The following is a 16400-nucleotide window of genomic DNA, read 5'->3' as shown; positions in this document are numbered from 1 at the left end:
ACCTGCCCCCTGCAGAGAGAGGAGTCTGTGGGCAGCTTTGGGAGGGTGGAGCAGGGCCCAAGGCAGGAGAGCTGCATGGGCCTCTGTGAAGGGGCCCTGCTGGGGGCCTCTATCTCATGCCCACAGTCTCGCGGCCACCTCTGCAGATGAAATCTCGCCTGGGTGTCAGGAGGAGCTGGGGGTTAAGCTGGAGGAGTGGGCACTCCCAGCCATATTCCAGCCTGCAGATCCCCTCCTGGCAGTCTGCACATGTAGAATCCCAGGCCAGCGTCCAGCCTGAGCTGAGCTGGAGCAACGGTGGGTGCCACGGCCCAGGGAGGAGGTGTCTGGAAACTCTGGAGTCAGGCCGGACTGGGGGATCCCCTCTCAGCGGCCATGTGGTCTCAGGTCACCTACCGTGGTGCAGCCTCATTTCCACCTATGCAAAAAGGGCTGCCACCGCCTCCCTCGCAGAGCCACCTCCAGCTGCCCCCAGGGAGCATTTCTAAAGCTCAGACACTGCAGCTGCCAAGGCCAGGCCAGCTCCTGCCCACGGGGTCGGAATTAGGGGCACGAGGCCTCGTGAGCTTCGTGATCTTCTGGTAACAGGGCCTCTTGACTCCCATCGGCTTCCCAGTGCTGGGGCCGGTAGGCACCTCCCAAATAAGGGCACCGGGTCCGGGCGGGAGGGCGGACCGTGACCTCGGGCAGGCCGTGACCTCCCAGCGCAGGGCCTCCACCCCCACCCACAGGCCCTCCAATGGTCGGACCTCCACCCAATACTCCCACAACTGCAGCGTGCAGGGTCTGCAGACCCACCACGGTGCTTGGCTTCCGGGCCCCGGGCTCTCCAAGGCCACCCACACGTGCTGGGCCACGTTTAGGGCAGCAAACATGCTAGCCGAGGGTCCCGGCAGTGCCCGCGTCCTCCTCTCCCTCAGGTGGACATGAGGCCCCGCCTGACCCAGTGCAACCTCATAACACATCTGCAAAGGCCCTATTTTCAAACAAAGCCCCATTCACAGGATCCAGGGACACGTGAATTTGGGGGGCACGCTACCAACACAGGGATGCCCCCTTAAACAGCCCCCTGTGGCCTCCCTTTTCTTTGGGGGTGTGATGCACGGTGTGGGAAGTGGCCTTGCTTCTGTGAAAAAAGTAAACCTCTTGTGCTGCTCTGACCTTCTCTATTGTGGGACAGAACCCAACCTAAGGGAGCACATGCTCGTTTCATCTCCCAACGATGCATAAGGAAATAGGGGTTCCAGAGCCACGAAGATGCCCGGGGTGGGGGTGGGCAGCACTGGGGCTGGGAGGGCACAACTGCCTCCGAGCTCTGCAGGGGGGCTCTGGACACTGCAGGGGGCACGGGGAGCCGTGGCACAAGCACCTTCTTCCATGCCCCAGCACCCCGAGAAAGTCTCACCCCACCGCCCCCCACCATCTCCCTCTGCATGAAAGACCACGACTCCCGCTGAACAGAACTGAGATTTATTTGCAGTAAAAACCACGGTCTGAGAAAACCCGTGGGCAGATGTACAGTTTGTGTTTCACGTGGGGCAGCTGCAGGTGGCGGAGACCCCGGATCCCTGAACCGCATGCTTTGGGGTGCCTGTGTCCACAGCTAAGCCCCAGACCCCGGGCGGCCCCCGCCTCCCAGCCCTCCTCCCGTGCTGGTCAGTGCCGTGCAAAAACGAAACCAAGCAAGAATGCAAAACAAACGAAAGCAAGACAGAAAAATTCACAGAATGAGGGCTTGCAATGATTTTTTTCTCAGTCACCTTCGTTATCGCCATGGCTTGTTTCATGATGAACTAAAATATACATCACTTTCTCGCTATTATAAAATCTTTCCTTATTATTCACAGATATATAACGGGAGATTTGGATGAAATAATTACAAACTTCCCCCCTTAAAAAACTAATAAGCCCGCTCCCATCCTCCCCCCAATTTTTTTTCTGACAACAGTAAACACAAAAGGAGGCTGGTTTTCTCCCCGCTCCCACCCCAAGTTGAGCCAGAGGTCACTCCACGAAGGTCCGGAGCCCCGCAAATAAGGCCCCCAATGCTGTCTCTTCACGCCTTCCTCCTCCTCCCACAGCACCCCCCAAACAACCCATCTCGTCCGCTCCCTTCGCCGGGGGCTTCAGGCTGTCTTCCCTCCCTCCACCTTGCCAACCCCTCCTCACTTCTTTGTGCCCCAGGAGGCTGGGGGGGGGGGAGTGAGCACAGCCTGGAGGACACTGGCTGACCTCAGAAAGGACCCCCGCAGGTTGTGGCACAGTACCCAGCCCCCTCCTCCAGCAGGGACCACCGTCCCCCTCACCCAGGGCCCTGTGGCTGCTGGGGGGGGAAGGCGCCACCTGGGCTCAGGTCTCACCCGCAGCTTTGGCACGTAGCTCGAAGGTGGACAGTGTCGCTAGGTCTCAGGTGACACCAGGGCCAAGAAAACAGTCTGGTTGAGCCAATCAGAGGTCAAAAGTCAGGAGACCTCATGGGGGGGGGGGTAGAGCTACCCCCAAGAGCACTTATCTTGGGCTGGCTGTCGGCCAGGGGCCCTTTAAGAGGGCTAGCACACGAGCACGCCAAGGCTGGGAAGCCCGAGGGGCCACTCTGCAGTGGGGTGGGGGGTGCGGTGCGAGCAGCGGAGGGTCTCCTGGGAGAAGGCGAGCAGCAGAGACCTGGCGAGGGGAAAACCTTGTTTCCTTCGCTGCCCATCTAGGGTTTTCAAACCACGTCTCTACCTGGCAGCAGGGCAGAAAGGGACTCACCATTCCTGGGCTTGCAGAAAGGGACTCTGGGGGCAGGGGTGAAGGACAGTACCATTGGCAGGAAGAGGGTCGAGAGATTCATCGTTCCTAAGGCTCCTTCCCAGGGAGGGGCCTGCCCTGGGGCCTCCGCATCCCCCCCTGGCACTGAGTGGGGAAGTCGAGGCATCGTCCTGGGGGATTAGGAAGGCTGCGCAGAGCCCCCTGCAAGGCTCTCTCCTCCGAGACCCAAGCACAGCGGAGACTGGGCGGGAGCTGCAGCCCATAACCGGAGCTGGTCCCTCACCTCCAGCGCCCTGAAACCTCCCCCTGGGAATCAGAGCGAGCAGCAGGATACAGGCAGGCCGAGAGGCCAGGGCTGAGCAGGAGGGCTGGGGGACGAAGGCCTCTCTGTCGTGCCCAGCCCTCCCTGGGACCGACTTTGTCGTTGGATCCTGGGCTCCTGAACACCATATCACCCAGACAGGTGCAAGCCCCGAGCTCCTGGTCCCGGCAGTGCCCCGGGACCTGGTTCGCTACGCTGCCAGCCCACCCTCTCTTTAGTGGCAAACAGCAGGGCGGGCCTAGGTTTCCTCTATGTACAAGTAGCAGACGGGGGACAGGTCACCAAGGGTGGACTGATGGCGAGACGACTGACGCTCAGGACTTGGAAAACCCCACCCATCCCTACGGGCTGTTGAGAACTGGCAGGTTGGTGAGGATTCTCCCTCTGAGCCGTGGAGCTGAGAGACAGACTTCAGAGCTGGGGCAACGCTTCCCCGAAATCCCCAAATCCCCAGGGGTCCCTGCAGTCACTGCACACCTTCCTCTTCCACATTCGTTGAAGGAAACCAGCCAATCTGAAAAAGACGGGAGGGGATGGGTGTGCACGTTTGGGGGTACCGCGAGGGAATGTAGTTAGCAGAGGGTCCTAGAGATGAGGGGTCTTTCAAAAAGCCAGGGCTCAGCTGCCACCACCCAGAGCACTAAGCCAGCCTGTCGAGCAGAGGGGTCCCGAAAGAGCCCTTTGCTGCCTGTGAGAACCTGCAGTGGCCACGCCGCAGAAGTAAGGGTGACCGAGAACTATGCCAGCCTTGGCCAGGTTAAGGCGATCTGCTCACCCTCCACCTGCGAGTCAGAGGAAACGTAACTGCTCCCTGGAGGAAAATAACATCATTGAGAGCCCCTAGGTGTCTTTACACCCAAGCTCAGCATCCCATCAGAGCACCAGGAGAAAATACAGGCAGGAGAAACCAGCCCACAGGTCCGCCAGTCACTGAAGCGATCATCAGGGAACTGAAGGAACGCTAACTTACACCTTTAAGAAAATAGGTGAAAAGGCAGAAAATTTTATTAGAAAGCTGAAATCTGAAATCAAATAGAAATCCTGGAACTGAAAAGTATAATGACTGAACTTAAGAACTGCATAAATAAATCTGACAGCAGATTAGACAAAGCAGAAGATTAATAAACTGGAAGACAGGCCAATAGGAAGTAATTGGTTGGAAAACTGGAGAGAAAGTAGGATGTAGAACATAGCTAAACAGTATAAACGATGTATAGGCCATGTTAAAAAGATACATCATCTGTGCCAGTAGAATCTCAGAAGAAGAAAAGAGAAAATGGAACAGATAAGCATCTGGAGAGATGCTGTAACTGGCTGAGAAGTTTCCAAACCTTATGAAAAGCATTAAACTAAAGTTTCAAAAATCTCGGCACGTGGGAGTTATTTGTAATCTTGAAACTTTTTGTTAATTTGAAGGTGTGTCAAAACAAAAAGTTCCAAACATTTTAAAATGAGAAAAAAAAGGAAAGTGAAATAGAGATGTTTGAAATCCAAGAGTAATTGAGATATTTATTAGGAGCAGAAGTACGGTCTAGGATGGAAGCATAGTGATAAAGGGAGAAACGAAAAGCCCTGGGAAGGTAGTAAATCTAAATGAATGCTAACTACTTAAAACAAAAATAATGTCTTGTGGGGGTATTACAATATGCAGAATTAAGACACATAACAACCTCTGCACAAAAGTCAACAAGAAATGAATGTACTTAAAGGTTGTAAGGTCCTTGCATTGTCTGGGAACTAGTAAAAGCACTACTTTAAGAAAATCTCTAAGAAGTCAAAGGTGCATGCTGTAACCTTCAAGGTAACCCATTAAAAAACAGTAAAAGAGTATAATAACAAAACAATCCAGAGGAGGGTAAGTGGAATAGTAAAAAATATTGATGAACCTAAAAGTAGGCAAGAAGGGAGAAAGAAAGGAGGAATATATATGACAAATAGAAAACAGACAGTAAGATGATGAGTTTAAACTTAGATATCCCAGAAATTGCATTAAATTTTAATAGACCATACACACCTATTAAAAGGCAAGGATTGTTCGGTCAGACTGGATTTCAAAAATCCCAGCTGCTTGTAAGAGACCTAGCTTAGCTATTTGGTCACAGAAAAGTTGAAAGCAATTCAAGATAGAAAAAAGTGTGTCATACACAATACTAATCCAAAGAAAGTTGGTGTCATACTAACAGCTGATAAAATACACTTCATAGCAAGAAGTATTCCAAGAGATTAAAAGTGACATTGCATAATCACAAAAGTGTCAAATCAGAAAAATCTAATACCACTCTAAGCCAGTGGTTCTAAAACTTAACTGTGCAACCAAATCACCTGGGAAATTAGTTTGATTCAGTAGATCTGGGGAAAGACCCCCATATGCACTTATTAAATCATAGCCCCAGGTGTTGCCAATGCTGGGACCTACAGGCCCCTTTGGGAGCCAGTGGTCCGAGCTGTCTGATCAGCTGCCTAGAATGCAGTAGCTTTCACACTCCTGGGGGTGCTGCTGGGTGGAAAACAGATCAGATCTGAGACCTCCAAGGGACAGACTTCACACTAGGTGGAGAAAGATGGGCTCCCTCGACTGGGTCAGAAATGGGAGCCATCCCTGACCAACTGTCTGCACTCCAGTGGGCCTGCCTCTGGCCCTCTGCAGTGCCCAGGGAAGCTGGACTTGGCCTCTAGAGGCTTCTCACCCCAGGTGGGCCTATTTTCTTATTGATGGCACATGGAGCTCTGGTGCTCTGTGGGGTAGAAGCTGAGACACCTTGCAGCAAGGTAGGGGAAGGGGGCCAGAGAATTTTGCAGAATCTCCAGATGGGCAGGAAGAGAAGAGTCTCTGGGCATCTGGAGCTGGAGCAGAGTATGCACAGGGCAGAGAAGGACAGGGCAAGCCATTTCCCATCCCATCTCCCTAGGGCCTTAGGAAATTGGCAGGAGGTGCCCAGCAAGGACTCTGGGACCTACCCCCAGTCCTGCACGTCGCTTCCTGAAAGCAGGGTGGGGGCACCTGCCAGGGACCCCAAGACCATAGGCAGAACCTGTCACTCAGGAGTGCCAGGAAGCAAAGCTGAGCAGGACGGAGGGCCAGCCCTGAGTCAGGCCAGCCTGAGCCCAGCTCCCACTGGGGTAGCCGCTTCCCAGCTGCGTGCCCTTGGCTCCCAGCTAAGCTCCTGCAGCTTCCGTTTCCCCCGTGCACTGGGGACAAAAGCACCCGCTCAAGGGAGACCCTGGCCGGAGCAAAAGCAGAGAAGGGGTCCCGCGGCCTCTGCGTGGGGGCGGGCCCTGGGCTGACCCACTCACCCGCCCGTTGGTCTCGCCCTTCCACCAGCCCTGGTCCCCACCGATGCGGCTGTAGATCTTCACCACGTCACCTTCCCGCAGTGAGAGCTCCCGCATGTCCCGCGCGGCAAAATTGTACCTGGCGACAGCCGTGCCGATGACCCGGGGTGTGAAGACTGCGGGTGGGGGCAAAGACACTATCACACGGCTGCTGGGGGCGGGGGCACAGAGGCTGGGGGCAGGCCCCTGGCCGAGCTGGGTCTCCCCCCTGGCATCCACATGCCAGGGCTGCCACCTGCTCTGTGGGGCAACCAAACCCCGGCCCGCACCTGTCCGATCCTCTGCTCCCCAAAGAAAGGGGTTGGAGCTGCTATTCACTGCACGGGGCAGCCTCGGGGGTCAATGAGGGGACCTGGCGCTCCCGTCATTGCACTCCCTGTGCCGGCCCCGGGCAGGGAGGCTGCAGTGGTTTTACGTCAACACCGGAGGTAGGAAAGCTGCTAGGCACTTGGGCTTGGACTCCGGGTCTGGGCAGCGGACTTTCCCTGTATCCCCAATTCCAGAACCCCAAATCAGACTGGAAACCCAGCTCGACCCGGCTCAGCCCGGGACTCAGGGGGTCTGACGGACAAATGGCAATGACTGTGCAAAGGGGAAATGTGCATGGCCGCTGGCCACCGGCCAGCTGGAGGTTGGGGTAGGTTACTTTGGCTCTGGCAGTGAGGCCCGTCCAGCCAAGGCTGACCAAGATCCCCTCCTCCCCCTGCACGCACCCCCTCTGGTCAGCTCCACCCCAATTGGCTGCACAGGCTATTCTAGGTGACCAGAGGCAAAGCCCCAGAGAGCGACAAGGGACCACGAGGAGGCTGGGGACGTGGTCATCAGGACGGGCACAGCACAGGGGGCCGGCCGTGGTGAGGGGCAGCAGCGCCAAGCCTAAAGGCGTCCTCAGGGGCTGCAGCCGCCACCTAGCCCCACCCCCCACCCCGCACCAGGCCGGGCCCTGCGGGCAGCTGTGGACAGGAACCAGACAGGGGGCCAGCCGGGCCCCGCGCCGCGAGCCGCAGCGGTACCTGACCAGAAGGGGGTGGAGGAGCCCTGAGAAGCAAAGCTGAGGCCCTGAGGGCTGAGAAAAGAAAAGTTGTAGGAAGCACAGGAAGCTGCAAAGAGGCGAGAGAGAACGTAAAAAGGGGGCACAAGGGGGCATCCACGCGATTCACAGGCAAGCGCAGCTAAAGGGCCCAGGAGCCGAGGACCTGCCAAAGGGAGCCAGGAGGGCCAGGACGACCATCGCAGCCTGGGGGTCCCGCCACTGCGGCCCCACCCTCTGCACCCGCCCCCTTGTAGGGAGCACAGAACCACCCCCTCCCGGCAGGTGGGCAGGCCTCCAGGGTCTCAGAAACGACAGGTGCCGAAGGCCTGCGCCCTGCCCGGCACACAGTAGGTCCACTCAAGGCCGGTCTTCCCTCCCCCGTCCTGCCACTGCCCGGTGGGACCCGCGGTCCCGCAGTCCCCTGCAGGCTGGAGGAAGCAGTGGCCTGGCAGCCCTGGGCTGGCAGCCGAACGTTTTGGGCCTGGTCCCCCCACCCGGCTCCTGATTCCAGGTCACCTCCCAGCTCCAGGCATTGGCTCCCTGCCCACCAGCGGGGGACAGGAGCATGGCCCTGGCTTCCCTGCCCAGCGAGGACCCTGCTCTGTCCTCTCCCACCAATGGGAACTGCCCCACTGATCTCTGGTAGGGGAGCTGGGTTGGAGCAGGGCCTTGCCCGCTGTCCGAGGAGCTGCGTGACCACCTGTCTGCCAGTGGCGCCAGCACAGCAGGGGACTGCAGGACAATGCGGGGGCAGAGAGGACCCGGGCTGGAGCACATGCCCCCAGGGGAGCCCTGGGGTGCTGGGGAGCAGTGGCCACCTCACCTGGGGACCGGCTGGAGGCCCGGGGAGTTGCGCGTTCCCGAGACTTGTAAGGGTACTTGAGGGTGGTGTCCAGCTGCTTGAAGCTCTCCTTGAGCGAGTGGCTCTGGTAGTACTCCACCAGCTCCTGCAGGAGGCGTGTGCTCACTGACCACTGCCACCGCCTCCAGGCAGTCCTCCCCCATGACCACCTCAAGCACATGGCCAGGGACTTGTCTCCTTGTTCCCCTCACCCCCAGCAAGAACTACCCCTTTCTCTCTTTTCCCACAGCACCGCTGTTCAGTGTTTCTTTTTTTTTTTTGGTCTTGTTTTTGCATGGACAGGCACCGGGAATCGAACCTGGGTCTCTGGCATGGCAGGTGAGAACTCTGCCTGCTGAGCCACCATGGCCCACCCCCCTTCAATATTTTTGATCCAGCAATTACTTCTGGGGACTTTTCCAAATGAGACAATGAGCAAAGAACAGCGAGGCTGAGGTTCCTGGAAGTCCACTGTGACTTCCTTTGTGGAGGAGGGAACTGGGGACAGAGCACCCGAGCCATGGTAGGGAAGAGCTTCAGAAGTAACAGTGCATCCAAAGCACCCTCGGCGACCAGGAGGAAGAGGCGGACCCAGGGGGAGACGCTTCATGCTCACACAGGAAGGCAGACTAAAAGCTGAGTATCGGCAGGCTTTTTGTTTTAAAAAAAGTCTATTTAGTCACTCGAAGGACTAAATATATATATTTACATCTGGGAAACTCCAGGTACCCTCTCAATTACTGGGGACTCCCACGAAAATAGGCCATGCCCTGGATTTTGAGGCTTGCCCTTAGGAAACTTATTTCTGCAGTAGAGAAGCTAAGACCCCACAACAAGGCCGAAGCGCTGCTTCCCAGAAGGCTCCCTGTTACTCAGGTGCAGCCTCTCTCTAAACCCAATGCTGCAAGGAGACTCGTCGACAGACGACATCCAGGGGTGAAAATCTCCCTGACAGTGTGGAGTGCAGACCCCAGGGATGAGTCTGGCCCTGGCACTGTGGGATCCACCATGCCTTCCTGACCAAAACGGGGAAAGAAGTGTAATAAAATTAGGCATCAGTGACAAGAGGGGTCAAACGGAGTCAAGAAGCTACTCTGGAGGCTGCTCTTATGCAAGCTTCAGTTAGACAGTGCTGATTGCCATGGTTTCCTAAACCCCAACCGACATCACTCCTGGTGACTCTTACGAACACCCAAGGGCTCAAACTGAGACCCTACAGAGGCCTCATGCACTAGGTTTGCCTTCCTGGACCATATAATTCCGGAGGGTGCCTCGGTCAGAGAGACCCTGAAACCCAGAGGGACCAGCGTCTCCAGGATTATCAATCCCATCCCCCTCCCCCTTAGTGTCCACACCCTTCTCCACAGGAGAAAGTCAGAACAGGTGTTCCCCACAGACCCCTGTAGACTGGGGGAAGGATCGGAGGAGGGGGAGAGGGTCTAACAAAGAAAACAGGATGTAACAAAAGAGTTTAACTGCTGAATCACTATTCAATTCCTTCTAGCCTCCAGTGTTTTGGAGCAGCTAGAAAGAAAGCTCTGAGAGGGTGGCACGGAGGCCCATAACAAACTCTGGGATCTGTTCTCTAATGACTTATTGAAGTGCTCTTTGAAAACTACTGCTTTTTTCTTTCTTTGCTATGTATATACGTTATATTTAACATTTTTTAAAAAAAGTGTTTTTAAAGAAAGTCTCCTTAATTATGCTCTAGGCTACGCTTAGGAAAGAGGCTGAAAGAACTTGTCCTGGAGGGCTGATAGAGTCCCTCCCACATCGCAGGTCTTAGGGGGCATCACACTCACGATGTGGAAAACCCACATAAATTTTTTTTTTCAAGATTCAGGAAATTCCCTAGCTGCCTCTCCCGTTACCTTTTTTTTTTTTTTTTTAAGATTTTACATTAATTTTTAAATTTCATTTTACCCTTTGTCCCCCTATTATTTATTTATTTTTTGCCCATATTTTTTACTCATCTGTCCACATCCTGGATAAAAGGAGCATCAGACACGAGGATTTCACAATCACACAGTCACACTGTAAACGTTACTATCTTTATACAATCTTCTTCAAGAATCAAAGCTACTGGAACACAGCTCAACAGTTTCAGGTACTTCCCTCCAGCCACTCCAATACACCATAAACTAAAAAGTGATATCTATATAATACATAAGAATAACCTCCAGGACAACCTCTCAGCTCTGTTTGAAATCTCTCAGCCACTGACACTTGTCCTATCTCTCTTCCCCCTTTTGGTCAGGAAGGCTTTCTCAATCCCTTGATACTGAGTCCCGGCTCATCCCGGGAGCTCTGGCCCAAGGAGAGGTGGGGAGGGCATTGAGCTCATCTGCCAATTTGTCTTAAAGTCCACATATGAGGAACAAAAGAGGTTCTCAGGAGGTGACCCTTATGCATAATTATAAGTAGGCTTAGCCTATCCTTTGCAGGAATAAGTTTCATGGGAGCAGACCCCAAATCAAGGGCTCAGCCTATTAAATTGGTTGTCCCCACAACTTGCGAGAATACCAGGAATTCTCCAAATGGGGAAGTTGAATATTTCCTCCTTTCTTCCCTGTCCCCCAAGGGGACTTTGGAAATATTTCTTAATTCATTGCCAAATTACTCTGGGATACTTCGGGACATCACACTAACCTGGACAAACCAAAAAACTCTCAGGCCCTATTCAAGATTTCATGTACTTAATCGTGTTCAACTAAACTGACCATACAAGTTAAATTATGTTGAATGAAATGTCAGGAACAAAAAGACAAATACTATCACGCCTCACTCACAGGGACTAACTACAGTATAAAAACTCAGCGAACTGAAGTCGAGAACACGGGTTATCAGGTCGGGGCCTGTTGTAAAGGGTCCTAGACTGTCAGCTCTTACAGCAGTCTCATCTATTCAGGAGATGGAACTGGTATTTCTAAATTCGAGATACTGAGCTGACTGTTTATAACCTGGTCGTTCCCAGAAACGTCGGACATTTATATGACACCTGAGACTCAGAAGTAGAGCTCTGAAGCTTTGAAAGTCAGCCGCACCCCATACACAAAGTGTTTAAAAAATTGAAACCGTGATCAGACTTCAAGCAGAGATATGAACAAAGCGGGTTCTGTGGTCCCTGGCCTCAACACACGCAGCTCTGTAACGAGGGGAGAACTGGACACAACTGCGCAGTCACGTTCAAGGACTGTGCCCTCAGCTGTGCTCTGGGGGGCCGGGCCGTGGCCGGACAGTGGGGCAGGGTGGCCAGGGGTATGTGGGTGCAGGGGCAGGCCGGAAGGGCTGGCTGCAGCCCCCTGGGCAGCACGCTCTGACTCTTGCAGGAAGACCTGCGGGAACTGGGGGCTGGGGTGCCCGACACTGGTGGATCTCTGGCTCTTGCAGGAAGACCTGCGGGAATGGGGAGCTGGGGTGCCGGACGCTGGGGGAGCTCTGGGCCTTCCCTCACTGTCCGCTAGGGTAAGCGCCAAGGCCAACGGCCCGGCATGGCTTTGGGGTGCGGGCGGGAGTCGCTGCCCAGAGCACTGTCTCAGCCTGCACTGCCCCGCGACCTTACAAACCAACTCCCGCGTCCCTTAAGGCCCGGCCGTCGTCGGGAAATGCTGGCCAGGCAGGCTCTGGCGGCTGCAGGCCCACGGTGGGGGCCGCCTGTCCTCAGCCAGGCGGTGCAGGGCACGCGGGGCGCCTCCCCCCACCAGACCCAGGCCACAGGCCCACAGGCCCACAGGGCCACGCACCAGGAGACTTTCAAACTTCTTCGCTTCCGTGATGTGGATCCAGCTGTCCTTCTCCACGACCTTGATGTGCTTCACCTCGTCGTTGAACCTGGGCGGACAGCACAGCCGCGCGGCTCACCACGCGCCGGGCCGCCCCAGGCCCCTCCCCCGGTCCCAGGCCCCACCCCCGGCCCCCGGCCCCTCCCCGGGCTCACCAGACGCCCAAGCCGCCCCAGGCCCCTCCCCCGGCCCCTCCCCAGGCGCACCAGGAGCCCAGGCCCCTCCCTGGCTGCTCACCTGAGCCAGGAGCACCTGGCCGGCCCCAGCCCTCCTGCGCCCATGCGGCCCTCCCTCCCCTGCCTGGGCCTGCCCTGCCCTCCCACTGTGCGCCCCCCTGCCCTGCCCACCCGGCTCCTCCCCACCGCGCTCAGCTCCAGCCCTGCTGAGCAAGGGGCTCTTGCTCCCTATTTCTCTGCACCCGGAACTTCTTGCTCCCGTTCGGTTCTCCAGCCACAGGGCTCCCCCAGCGCGCCCCACCTCACCCCCCTGCCATCCTCGGGGCCTCTCGGAGAGCCGCGCCAGACCCCTCCCCTCTAAAATACGCCCACTCCTCGCCAACCAACATCAGAGCAGACAGACACCACAAGAAAACCGCAGACCGGCCTCCTTGGAAGAGCAGGCACAGATCCCTTAGCAAACTGTCAGCCAGCCACACTCAGCGAGGCACAGAGAAGGTCTCCACGGCCGAGGGACTTATTCCAGGCCGGCAGGGGGGCATAGCGTCTGGGAGTCAGTTCATGTAACTGGTAGACAGGTCAATGTCAGCTGGTGAGCCCCCTCGAGGAGACCCCCATGGAGCAGCCACTTGGACATGACGTGGGCTGTGAGTGGTCACCCACCCCCAGGCCCACGGGGACAGGGCCATCAGTCCCCCAGGGTGCCCTGCAGGCCAGGCACACAGAAGGTGCCGGGAGGATCTCTACTGAGTTGGGGTGGCCTGGCCGCTGGGGTCAGCTTGGTGTTGGGCTCCCATCTTGGCCATACGTTTGCCACTGCTTCCCCGGCTCTGCCTGGACTGAGCATCTACAGAGGCGGAGCAGCCCAGGCACACGGGCTCGCCCCACTGAGCCCCCAACACCCTCGCCCAGCCCCTGTCTGGCCCCTCTCCAGCCCCCACCTCCCAAGTGCTCTGCCACCCCCTGCCTACCCCCTGCCCCAGGACACAGACCACCGTGCTTTGGCTGTCAACTCCATTAAGGCCCTGGCTGACCAGCCCATTCAAACGCTGGCCTCGGGGCTGGTTGTGGCCTGGCCTGAGACTCGTCCAGGAGAAAGACACCCCGAGAGAAGGCTGTGTGCAGAAGCTGCAGCAGGGCAGCCAGGGGAGCGCCCCATGTTGGTCACAGCTGCGGGCAGCAGGGCAGCTCTGCTGCTCTCTCCAAGACCCATCCAGGGGTGTTGGTGGACTCCCCGGGCTCTCAGGACCACCCGTGCTCTGGGAAGCTGAGCTTGTCTGGCCCCTGCCATCTGAGGATGTCCGACCCAGAGTGGCAGCTCTGGCCAGGGATTGGGCAGCTGACCGCCTCATTCACATATACCCTGGCTGCCTGTGCCGCCTGAAGAAGGAATGTCTTATTTTCAGCTCCTTCTACTTTGAATCCTGATTTGGAAAAGAAATTAGACGGTCACCCCCACCAATAAGCCCAGGACGTGGGGTGGGGGGTTGTGGCTCTCAGGTTCAGAGCTGCATTGGGGAGGGGGTCTCCTTGGCCCCCACAGCTGCCTACTGCCACGTACTTTATGCTGATGGCAAAGCGCTCGGCCTCCGCGGGGCGTTCCCGAATCAGGTAGGTGCCGCTGGCATGGGACTTGAGCAAGTTATCCGTCTGCTGCCTCTCCATGTTACCTGCAAACCTGCAGGGACACAGACTCTGAGTGGCTGGGCAGGAAAGAAGAGCTGGACAGTGATGCTGCTGGAAGGGCCCCAGGCCCTCTGTCCATGCCGGGCCCTGTGCCAGGGGCTCTGGTCACTCGGCAGAGCTCTGATCTCCAAAACAAGCTGGTCGGGAGCTGAGCAGGTGGGACATGAAGGCAGGGGGCCAAAGGGATCAGCTCAGCGTCCACGAGGGCACTCAAGCCTGGCTGTGTGGGCTGGGGCGGACAGAGACTGCAGAGCGAGCCAGGACCCAGGCTCATCGGCTCCACCAGAGAGCCCCAGGGGCTGCAAGGGGGTTCAGCACAACCTAAATCTGAGGTCAGGTTTCTTTTCTAAAATCCGTTCTGAATCGCTGAAAAAACATGTCAGCATTTGCCCCTGGTGTGCTTTTGTTGAAACTGAATTTTGGACAGACTTTGAAATAAAGTTCTCCCTGCATCTCTGTTTAAATGAAGCACTGCCTGAGAAGACAAAGCAAGCTGTGCTCCACCCAGCCCCCAAAGCAAAACCTGTTGCCATCCGCAGCCACTTGCCAGGATCAGCTGGGACTTTTGTAATACTGTGCAAGCAGGAGAGACTCCACACTGAAATAGTAAGGTTTGCTTGTTACGCATTGAGTGAAAGTCACAGGGTGGACTGATCACTGCCTGCTGAGCCTTAACATGCAGGACCAGTGCCCCCTAAGACACGGACTGGGCAGCTGAACCCAGGGGCTGACCTGCCGGAGAGCAAGGGATGTTAGGGATAAACCCCAACTCGAAAACCACGAGGGCAACCGGGGCAGCCACCCAGGCACCCTGGCTCACATGGCAGGTACGGACTCCAAATTGGATATGGAAGCTGAGATTCCCCCGGGGCTCACGTGCAGGACGCCCAGCTCCAAACCCCCCTTCTACTGATCCTGCAGCCTCTGGGTCCTCGTCGAGTAGCGGAAACTGAACCCGTGACCATGAATCTGACCTGAATGTCACCTCTTTGTATATTTCCTACCTGGAGCTCAATGGGGTTTCCCCACCTGTCTCAACCTGATGACCAATCGGTCCCAAGCCTGGGGGAACTGGCTGCTGGCAGAGTGAGAGCCGAGGCAGGGAGGCCATCTGGGGACAGCTGGGGGCTGCACAGCCCGCAGCTAAGGGGCCACCGCCCACCCCCACTCACCAGGGGTAGGCTGTGTAGTCCATCTCCCGAGACGGTGGCCGGCTGACAGGCGGCTGGGGGCAGAGAGCAGCACGTTAAGGCCTTGGCCACAGAGGGGGCCCGAGGGGCTGGTAAGTCGCCCCACCCCGACCTGAACACCTGCATGGGGCCGGGGTCACTCATTGGATCCCTTGGGGTACCTCCAAGAGTGGGTGCCCAGTGCGCTAGGAGGGGTGAATGAGCACAACGGAAGGGGTGAGGGCACAACAGAAGGGGTGAGGGCACAACAGAAGGGGTGAGGGCACAACGGAACACTGCAGGAATTCTCAGCAAAGGGAGGTGAGTTCACCCCACAGCCAGGATTCTCTACACCAGAGGGGGCCCTCGAAGGCCTCCAAAGGCCCAGAGAGGCAGGATATTTGGCTGGCAACAGTTTTATGTCCAGGCGGTGGGCTACTCTCACACAGGTGCTGCAACCTCCCTGGCAGAGTCCCCATCCTGGGGGAGCCCCAGCAGCCACCCACCCTCCACCCCTGCCCACCATGCAGATGGGGCCACTGAGGCCGAGGGGAGGGGAGGGGCTAGCCTGGGACCCCAGCGGGTGACCCTTCTCCTAGGGTGACTTGGCCCCTTTGTCCAGTTGACAAACCTTTCCAAACACCCTCCTTCACCCGGGCAGAGGGGGAGGCCGGCCGGACCTGGGAGAGGGGTCAGGGCTTCCCGGGGCCAGGACCCTCCTCCTGCACCCCAAGGGAGTGGCTCTGCTCCCTTCTAGCTGGGATGTGCTTTGTGCCTTGTGGGGAGGGTTATTCAATCCACGTAAGGCTGACGGCTTGACTCCCCCTGCAGCAGAGAGGAGACTCTGCTCCATGCCCTTGGGTGAAAGTAATGTCGGATGCCTTCCTCCAAAGAATCCTTGTGACACCGTCAACCTCAGCCTTGTCTGAGGAAGCCCCCAGGATAACAGTCTGAGGAGACTTAGAGGGTCGCTCAGTGAGGACAGCCGCTGTCCCTAGCCCCTCCCCCTGCTGTAGTGAGGCCCCTCACAGCCCTTTAAAACCAGAGTGAAGCGAGACCCCCAGCCCGCCCCCCGCCCCCAGGGCCGGCTCCAGCTCCTCCAGGACTGCTTAGCCAGGGCACCCGGGGAGGGGAGCTGGGGGGAGGGAGCGGCTTCCAGAGCCCCCCCAGCCCCAACCCCAAGCTCTGCCCCCATGCTCCTGGGTAGAGGGCCTCACCCTTCCATCCACGGGGCAGGGCTTCACAGACGAGCTAGGGAAGTACCCCGACTTCCTGGTCTGCACCAGCCGACCCTGGAGAGGAGAAGA

At 57.1% G+C, this 16400-nt stretch overlaps 1 protein-coding gene across 4 annotated transcripts in view; it reads right to left on the bottom strand.

Moving 5' to 3' along the window:
- Positions 1-1452: 1452 nt before the first annotated feature.
- Positions 1453-16400, bottom strand: part of VAV2 (vav guanine nucleotide exchange factor 2) — a 194754-nt gene continuing 179806 nt past the window's right edge. For all 4 annotated transcript variants that reach the window (XM_077149047.1, XM_077149049.1, XM_077149050.1 and 1 more), the window contains 7 exons: positions 16311-16385; positions 15097-15149; positions 13800-13916; positions 12024-12111; positions 8263-8386; positions 6368-6522; positions 1453-3587 (listed from right to left, as the gene is read on the bottom strand). In XM_077149047.1, the coding sequence (XP_077005162.1) occupies positions 3540-3587; positions 6368-6522; positions 8263-8386; positions 12024-12111; positions 13800-13916; positions 15097-15149; positions 16311-16385 (660 nt within the window). In that variant the 3' untranslated portion in view covers positions 1453-3539. The remainder of the gene's footprint in view (positions 3588-6367; positions 6523-8262; positions 8387-12023; positions 12112-13799; positions 13917-15096; positions 15150-16310; positions 16386-16400) is intronic.

The sequence above is a fragment of the Tamandua tetradactyla genome, chromosome 2 (assembly GCF_023851605.1).
Source record: "Tamandua tetradactyla isolate mTamTet1 chromosome 2, mTamTet1.pri, whole genome shotgun sequence".
NCBI lineage: Eukaryota > Metazoa > Chordata > Mammalia > Pilosa > Myrmecophagidae > Tamandua > Tamandua tetradactyla.
Note: the sequence above shows the minus strand (reverse complement) of the source record. Positions and strands in the feature narration are given on the sequence as shown.